This window comes from Acanthisitta chloris, unplaced genomic scaffold (genome assembly GCF_000695815.1).
Source record: "Acanthisitta chloris isolate BGI_N310 unplaced genomic scaffold, ASM69581v1 scaffold39344, whole genome shotgun sequence".
NCBI lineage: Eukaryota > Metazoa > Chordata > Aves > Passeriformes > Acanthisittidae > Acanthisitta > Acanthisitta chloris.
Genome location: NW_008669410.1, coordinates 1 through 9,334, shown reverse-complemented (window position 1 = coordinate 9,334; position 9,334 = coordinate 1). Strand labels below are relative to the sequence as shown.

At 49.6% G+C, this 9,334-nt stretch overlaps 1 protein-coding gene across 1 annotated transcript; it reads right to left on the bottom strand.

Moving 5' to 3' along the window:
- Positions 1-1,391: 1,391 nt before the first annotated feature.
- DLAT (dihydrolipoamide S-acetyltransferase) lies at positions 1,392-9,113 on the bottom strand (the record flags this gene model as incomplete). The annotated part of the gene is made up of 14 exons (XM_009073302.1): positions 1,392-1,677; positions 2,374-2,510; positions 3,357-3,519; positions 3,766-3,881; positions 4,331-4,438; positions 4,539-4,631; positions 5,236-5,303; positions 5,525-5,687; positions 6,154-6,341; positions 6,695-6,821; positions 7,438-7,597; positions 7,704-7,828; positions 8,580-8,681; positions 9,077-9,113. Coding segments are annotated over 14 exons (1,717 nt in total), but the record flags the coding sequence as incomplete, so codon positions are not given.
- Between the last annotated feature and the right edge of the window lie 221 nt (positions 9,114-9,334).

Here is a 9,334-nt window from a genome sequence, read left to right as displayed (position 1 = left end):
CCATCTGCCACTAACTCCAGGTTAATAGGGTGAGTTTCAAGGGCTGCAGAGCACTGAGCTAGAGCAGCACAGCAAAGCCACATGCAGAGAAAAGCACTGGGACGTGGTTTAGTAGTTGTCAATTCCAAACATTTAATGGAATTTGGGTTCTGGAACCAGAGCAGTTTCAGTCATTAAAGAAACTCCAAAACCTTAATGCACTTTGTTTTGCTTAAGCAAGGCATGAAAACCAATTATCACAGCAACCAGACATTAAATAGTTCCCACAAAAATATTTAATCTCCACAGTATTTTCCCTCAGTATCTTTAGTGGATTCTGTAGAATTTTACAGGAGACAATACACAGACTAACACATCAGCTTGAACTCCTTCCTCTGCTTCTCACCTCTTCCCCCTGTGTAATTCCCTTTGTCCTTTTACTGCACAGTTGTCCTTGACATTAATGTTTCCATGTGGAAAGTGGAATTGATGCTCAGCACTGCACCCCTTGCAGGACACAATGATTGGGAGTAACTGGACACCAGTCCAACAAACCAGTGAAGCATTTTACATACAATATGTACATGGAGAGCACGTTCTGCAGCTGAGGCTGGGACAACATAGACAGCTCAGGGAGGATCTGCAATTCCAGTGGCTAACTCAGAGCTTCCTATGTCAGAACACCTGAAATGAACAATTCCAGACATTCACATGATTCATATCCCCTGAAGGGATGATCAGCACACAAGGATTTGCCTACATTGGGATCCAACACACAGAGTCTCTTGAACGTTCTGCCCAACAGTTACTTCCTTGGCACCACAGCCTGAGGTTAACTCAGCATGAGGAACAGCAACCAAAGGGTTCTCATAACAAAAAGCACACGTGAGTGAGAGCCCAGGAGGAGACAGCACAGTCCCAGTGGTATCCAAGCACTGTGACCCCACACACATCAGTGCTCCTTAAAGTGCTCAAAAGGGATCAGGTAGCTGAGAAGGTCCAGCCCAGTGCCAAACTCCAGCAGAGAGCTGGAAAGTCAGCACTTGGCCTTGGAGAAAACATCTCCAGGCACTTCAGTCCCTCAGTGCATCTTCCCCCTCACCCTCCCAGCAACAGCACAACGTGGGGATCACCTGCTCACTCGTCCCAGGGACCATCTCAGCTGCACTCCTGGGGAGAGATGTTTGCAACCCAAACTTCTGAGGACACTGAGGTGATGAAGCTGTTGCTGTGCACCCCCAGTTCAGGGGCAGTAGCCACACTGCCAGGAGCACTTAAAAATCTGGGATGCTTCACTCCATTTTGGAAGAGTTTGCAAGTGATCTAACTGTATAAAAATACAGTTTAGCTGTAATATTGCTCTGAAAAGCACTTTTGCAAACTGTGGGGTGGGTTTGTTTTTTTTTTTTTTCCTGTACAGACTGGTAATAACATTACCAGAGAATATAATACATATCTTAAATAAAAAAAAAAAAAGGAAAACTCTCTTAAGTCTTAACACTAAAGTCTAAATAGCTTGTTTAAAACACAACAGTGTGACCCAGGACAATTCTGCTTGCAGGGTTAAATTATAGCAGCATGGTTACTGGCTTCTCCAGGAGGTTCTTGAACTCAGCCAGCCAATGTGCTCCCACTGCCCCGTCCACAACGCGGTGGTCACAGCTCAGGGTGACAGACATCACACTGGCCACGTCAAAGCTGGAAGAGAGTGGGGGAGAAGGGAAGGAAGAGGTTAACACAACTCCTCTGTGCAGGTCAGAGCCACTACCAGAGCAGAAAGGCTTTTTGAGGAGAGCCAGGAATAGCTGCTTGGTGGTTCTCCCTTTGGGCTGCTAAAAAAAATCAGCTCGGAGAGCAGATCATGTTCGTGCCCTTCCTGAGGAAAACTAAGAGACTAAGTTAACTAATGCACTGAGAAGCTTTGTGTGTTCTCCTTAGGACAGGGAGCTCATCTCTCCTGGCATCACAGGAGCAGCCCCAAACCATCCAGGAGAAAGAACCATTCAGCCCAGTAAGCTCCAGTTTGCCCATGGGTCAGTGAGTGACACCAGGAGTGTTAACAGGTCTACGTAATCTGAAATATTCTCCTGGGTCTGTGCCAGTGCAAGCTCCAGGCAAGGGGATGTTACACACAACTCATGGGAGATAACCCACCCCTTAGGTTCTCCTTAAATGCACACTCAGCAAGTTGTTAAAGAGGAACAGGTGCCTAAACCACTGTGGATCCCAAACTTTTGCACAGCTTAATCCTGCCCCTCAGAGGAAGCAAACCCAGCCTTTCCATTTCAGTGTATCCGAGGGTTTTCTAAGTGGTTAGCTCAGGGAGGTGTCAGAAAAACAGCCACAAAAGCAGCCACTGCTGCAGTTTGCATGGAGAATGAGCTGCCACCTTACCCTTTCTCATTGTCAGCTGGCACCAGCCGTTTCTCAGAGGAGCCCACTGCCAGGATGCAGGCCTGGGGGGGGTTGATTATGGCAGAGAAATTCTTAATCCCATACATTCCTAAATTGGAGATTGTGAAAGTACCACCCTGCAAGAAAAAAACACATTCGTGGTCAAACTCACAAAAGCTGTTTCATGTGGAAACATGAGGAGGTTGAGGGGGAGACCTCAGAGCTGTCTGCTCCTTCCTCAGGAGAGGAAACAAAGAGGGAAGCACTGAGCTCTCTGGGACCAGTGACAGAACCCCAGGGTGGAGCTGGAGCTGTGTTGGGGAGGGTTAGGTTGGATAGCAGGAAAAGCTTCTTCCCCCAGAGGTGTTTGGGCAGTGGAACAGGGTTAGGTTGGGTATCAGGACAAAGTTGTTCCCCCAGAGGTGTTTGGGCACTGGGACGGGGTCAGGTTCAGGGTGAGATCGAGAATGCCAAGGCCCAGGTGAGGAGCTCCTCAAACCCTGCCCTGGAGCAGGAGAACTTCCAGGCACTGATCCCTTCTGAACAGGGGCAGAACCTGAGGGAACAGCTGGAGATGTGTCAGGGGAGGGTTTGGGTCTTCCGGAGAAGGTTCTTCCCTCAGAGGTGTTTGGGCACTGGGACAGGGTCAGGTTGGATATCAGGACAAGGTTCTTCCCCCAGAGGTGTTTGGGCACTGGAACAGGGTTAGCCTGAGCATCAGGACAAGGTTCTTCCCCCAGAGGTGTTTGGGCACTGAACAGCTCCCCAGGACCTTGGCCACAGCCCCAAGGCTGACAGAGCTCCAGGAGTGTTTGGACAACACTCTCAGGCACAGGGTGGAATTGTTGGGGCTGTGCAGAGTTGGACTTAGACCCTTCTGTGCCCATTCCCACTCAGGATATTCCCCGATTCAAACACCATGAAACAGGTGCAGGTGAAGCAGGTAAGAACAGCCACCTGTAACATCAACCTGAGCTCCTCACCTGGAATTCATGAGGCTGAAGTTTCCCTTCCCGGGCCTTGGTCGCCAGGGACACCACGTCCTTGCTGATGGCAGCCAAGCCCTTGATGTGAGCGTTGAACACGATGGGGGTGATGAGCCCTGCAGGAGTGCTGACAGCCACACTCACATCCACCACGTGGTTTCTGCAGGACACAGCAGCTCCCACTTACTCAAACCACCTCACAAACTGCTCAGCCAACCCTGAGTTAACTCTGCATCAATTATTTCACCTTCCACATCACCCTCAGAGTTCTCAGCGCTTCAGCAAAACCCTCTCAAAGTCAGTATGTTGTTCCCCTCCCTCAAACCCAGCAGAATTTCTGCTCTTTTGCCATGAACTCTCTACTGAAGGAAGGAAGTTTCTGGCCTCGACCGTACCATAAACTTACTGCCTAATAACTGTGTCCATCCAGGAAGAATTTGCCTCGGGCACCTTCAGGCATGCCAAAGCAGAAGCTTTAATCAGGAAATCATTGACAGAAAGCTTAATGTTATCCGAGACCTCCTGCAAACAGAGACATTCCAGGTGTCAATGTGTGCCCAGCTCACCTGGGAGGCACTCCACGTGCACAGGAATTGTTAGAAAACAGCCACCCCACTTGCAAGCAGAAATATCTGAACATAATTTGGGAGGTGAATTCATCTCCTCCATCATGTCAGAAGGTACAGTAGTTTTTCCTGTTTGTTTTTCCCTCAAATTTGGCTTAGGATTCTTATTTTTCTTAATTTTTCTACTCCTTTTTTTGCTCTTCAAAACCTTTTTGCCCTGTTTTCTCTCTGCACCAAGCAGAGCACTGAGCAGCTCTTAGGGAAGTCAGTACCTCAAAAGTCTCATTGTCACAGACTCCAGAAGGCACTGAAAAGCCTCTTTTTTTCCCCAAGCCACAATGGAATAGCACCAACCCCAGGGTAGGCAAAGCTGGGAGGGGATCTCACCATACCCAAACACTTTACCTGATTGAGTTCTTTCCTTAGCACCAGGACTTGTTCCATGTTTATATCAATGGAAAGGTAGTAGTGAGGTATTGTTTGTTTGGACTGCATCAGCCTCTGAGCAATGACCTGGGGAGTGCAAAGGGAGAGAGGAAAATCAATCAATCAATCAGACTGGGAAGTTCACCATGCAAAATAATCATCTTGGAAAGGAGCAAAACCTTCTTACCCTCCGAATGTTGCTGATGGGGATGTCTGTGAAGGTTCCCTCAGGTGCTGCTGCCACTGCAGCAGCTGCAGGAACTGCCTCTGGGGCTGCAGCCTGCAGAGAAACAGCATCTCAGAGCCACCCAAACATCAGCTAACTCCCCAAGCTGAGGCTGAGCTGCCTCTCGCTAAGAGCAGCAGCTGTTTCTCCTCTCAGCCTCCCACAAGGCTCCCTGTAAATCCTGTGTCTGACCATTAAATGCAGTATTTGAGTGATCTGCAGTTGCTGTGGAGCTCAGGACACCAGTCTTGCTGCCTGGTTGTTTTCAGAAGCACACACAGCAACACCTCTGGAAAAGACAAGCTGTGGTACCAGAACAGAGTTGGGGCAGCAGTGACAGCAGCCTGGTGGTGCCCAAGTCTGGATTTCCTCCTTATCACCTCTTTTCAGCAATGTTGGATCAACTGCGATTGGGCTGACCTCAATCCACAGCAATTTAGCAACCAAATGAAGGGTTGGGAGCTCACTATTTTTTTTGCTCAGTGAAACATCAAAGGGACAAATAGAGGGAGGAAACTTCATCCACGTTTCTGACAGGCTAAGCTGCACAGCCTAAGCCCACACAATCCCTCAGCCACAGTTCTATGCAGGAATTGCCTTTCTACAGAGCATTTCCACTACCATAACATCAATTCTCAGAGATTTCAGCTCTACTCACTGGAGCAACCTTTGGTGGCACAAATGACTCCACATCCTTCTTGGTGATTCTACCATCTGGTCCAGTACCTGAAAGGGTCAGAGCCAAAATGTAAGAGGATTTTAATGACTTCCAACAGGGCTTTGCTTCTAAAGGCACCAGATTTATTAACAGAGAGGAATCACTTAACACAACTCCTGGTGAGGAAAGTCAGGATGTTCCTGCCAGGGAGGAGAGAAAAGAACAGGCAAGGATGTGTCTAGAGGGACACACCTGGGAGTGAGAGCAAGGGAGTGGAAAGAAACTGTACCTTTCACTTGGGCAAGGTCAATTCCTTTCTCTGCTGCCAATTTCTTTGCCAAGGGGCTAACCAGGATCCTTCCTTTCCGGGGGGGCCCAGCTGTGGGGGCTGCTGGGGTGGGGGCAGCAGCAGGCTGGGGAGGAGGAGGAGCAGCTGCAGGAGTTGCCATCACCTTAACAGAAGAATCCAAGCCATTAGCTGAAGGTGCAGGAAGGGAATTGGCCCAGCTAATAATTCCCAGTCAAGAGAGTAACAAATGTAGTCACTAATCTGAACCACTAATCTGAATTTTCTAGCCCAGTGGCAGGAGGTAAATTCCCTAGGAAGGAGCTCAACTGAGCTGCTGGAATATCCACCCCCCCAAAAAAAAAAAAGGTGAAATAAAGAACTTGTGCTCCCAGTTTTCAAGCATGAGACATTAGAAGTGGCACCAGCAACAGGCTAGAGAAGAGATCATAATGAATGAAACCTGCTCTAGTTTTTAGAGGGCAAACTAGTGATCACCAACACAGGGACCAGCCTTGCAGCCACAAATCACAACCACTACTGCTCCTGCCAGGGCTTCCCACTGCAACCCAGCAGAACAGACTGCCCAGAGGTTCCCATGGCTCCTCTCACATGCTAGGAACAGTCCTTACTAGTGGAGGAGGAGCAGGAGGAGCTTGTGCCTTCATGTCAGTGACTGCAGCAGCCTGGTAGTCAGCAAAGGCTGGAATATCAGCCTCCTTCTCCACGATGATGCAGAGAGCAGTTCCCAATGGCACATCTCTTGTCCCTTCAGGCACCAGGATTTTTGCCAAGTAGCCTTCCTCCTGCACTTCAAAGCCTGTGAGGGACAGAAACAACACTGCTTTGGTGTCTGGGGCAGCTGAAGAGTTCCTCAAATGCTGCTTCTGGAAGCAGCTAAAGCCCTGACCTGTACTGAGTGGCAGGAAAATCCTTTTCAGTGCAGCTAGGAAAGAAACCTCTCCATGAACTGTGTGTTGCTAGGGATTGATTAGGAAACAGAAGTGTTTCAAGGAGCTCCAGTGCTTAGCTCCCCAATGGAATGAGAAGTTAACAACACTTATTTTAGCTGTCCCACAGCTTCACCCCCTGAGCAGTGAGGACAGCAGCTGGCACAGAGGCTGCTGTGGACCCTTTCAAGGGCACCTCACCCACTCCTGGCTTTGGACTCACCTATTGTAGCTTTATCTGTCTCGATTTCTGCCAGTAAATCTCCCTCATTCAGCTTCTCCCCAACCTTCTTCTCCCACCTCTGCACTGTGCCCATTGTCATGGTGGGTGACAGAGCAGGGAGAGTGACCTGGGAAGGCAGAGAACACAAGAGAATCAGGTCCTGGTGATCCAAAGGATCAGGGACACAGTTTGAACTCCTGATAAATGATGCCAACCTAAGGAAGCAGCTTTAAAGCACTCCTAGATCTGGCTCCAGGACAGCCAAGCAGAGCTGGCACATTGCTGCTGTGGCTTCTTTGAGCAAGGTCTGAGCAGGAGAGCAAGCAAAGGCAGAGAGCAGGAAATCTGGGTATCAAAATCACCACTGCCACCACCACACGGGGACAGTCTGCAGCTGAGATCTGCGAGGCTGAAAGGAGACTGAGGCAAGTCACTCTGGGACACACACGAGGAGGAGAACTGGGCAGGTGAGGCAGGCAGAGGGGAGAAAGCAAGCTGAGTAGCTAAAACACAGATTAAGAAGTAAAATCTCAGACAAATGTTTCATCTGTGGGATAAGGCCTAGTGTTTCACATTTCCTTAGTCACAGGAATGTCACAGCAACACCCTGACACAAAGTGCTCAGGGACAGCAGTGGATGTGCACTTCACAGCATCTGAGCCAGGTAAAAAACATGATCCACAAGCACAACTCACTGTTTGTTAGTCACCCACAGACCCATCTGGTGTGGTCAGCTCTCTTACCTGCATGTGAGGAGGGTAAGAGCTGCCAGGAGCCTGAGGAGAAGGCTGAGGTGGTGGGGAGGGAGCTGCAGCTGGAGGAGGAGGAGGCACTGAGGCTGTGGAGGGAGCAGCTGCTGCAGTATCCAGAGTGTAGTTTTTAAAGGCATCAACATATTCAGGCCTAGAAACAAACACAGAGCCCCCAAACCAGTCAGGTGAGGGTCTCCAAGCCTTCCACAAAGGCACCCCAGAAGCCCCAAGAGAGGAAATTGAACTCAAATACATACTTTTCTACTGTGATACATATTATGGCCCCAATAGGAACATCCCTTGTCCCTTCTGGCACCAGGATCTTGGCCAAGTAACACTCCTCCATGCTCTCAAAGCCAACAGTCGCTTTGTCTGTCTCCACCTTCGAGAGAGAACAGGATATTGCAATGGCAACAGGACAGACTGGTGAGCTCAGAGCCTTTTACAGGGTCACCACACACAGCTCAGCCCTGTGGCACCAGCTCTGGTGCTCTCAGACAAGGAAAGTGCTGCTCCTGCTCAGCAAGAGCAAAGTGGCAGCTTGGAAAGGCTCTAACAGCCTCTTGCTCCCAATGATAGCATAGAGTAAAATGTTTGGAAGTGTGGTAGTCAAGGTAGACCTTAGTGACAAAGATGGATATTATGTTTAGTCGAGCAACACGAATTTATATGTACTTGCATATCCATCTGTACATACCTGCTTGATTAATAGATTATTATTTGCCTGATTAATAGATTATTATTATAAGATTTTGAAACTATGTTTGGGGGGACCATAACAACGATCAAAGGGAACTTGAAGTTATGCCTAGGGAGGATTGTAACAATAATCAAAAGCAACTGGGATCCATGCTTGGGTGAAATCAATAGAATAACAGTAATGTAATTATTAATCTATGGTTATGTAAGAGAAGAGTACAAAATGTATCCACCTCTGATCCACGTTGGAGTCAGATTTGGGTCTGTACCCTGACTCCCAGAGCTCTTCAATAAAAGCACCCATAGAATCATTCAGGGATTATGTGTTTTCTAGGCTAACACCAACAGCATCCGCTGGGATGGTGACCCTGAGCCCCAGATCTGTGCCCAGGCAGGGACAGCACACTCAGGGTGCAGCTGCAGCTCGGGGTTACCTCTGCTATCAGCTCTCCCTCGCTGATCTTGTCACCTTCCTTCTTCTCCCAGCGTGCAATGGTGCCCATCTGCATGGTGGGGGACAGTGCTGGCAGGGCCACCTGTGGGGACAGCACAGGAGGGTCACACTGGGCAGAGGGAACACAGGAGGGACTGATCTCCAGAGGGTCAGCACTGCCCCAGGGAAACCAACACTGGGTGCTGAGACCGGCAAAGGGTATAGGGACCAGGTCCTGGTTTGGTCTGCTAAGGGACAGAGATGGGTCAGCAGAGGTTGGGATGGATGACATAAAGGAGAGACTAAATCCCCAGTGAGTTAGGACTGCCCCAACCTGCTGGTGACACCCCAGGGCAAATCAGCAGTGGGTGCTGGGATCAGGAGAGGGTTACAAGGACAAGGTCTGGTCTTTGCCTGCCAAGAGATAGAGATGGATCAGCACAGGCTTGGACAGAGGGCACAAAGGAGGGACTAAATCCTCAGTGGGTCAGCCCCAACCTGCTGGTGACACCCCAGGGCAAACCAGCACTGGGTGCTGAGACCAGCAGAGGGTTATAGGGACCAGTTCTTGGGCTGCCAAGGCACCAAGAGGTGCAGACAGAGAACAGCAGAGGAGATTCCGATGGGGACATAGGGGCTGAGTCAGGGGCTTGGCAAGGACAGCAAACCACGGGAGAGAGGGAGAGCTGTGGCCCTGGGGGAAAACTGAGCAGCACAGGGAGAGACTGGGGGTGAGAGGGGCTGGGGGTGAGAGGG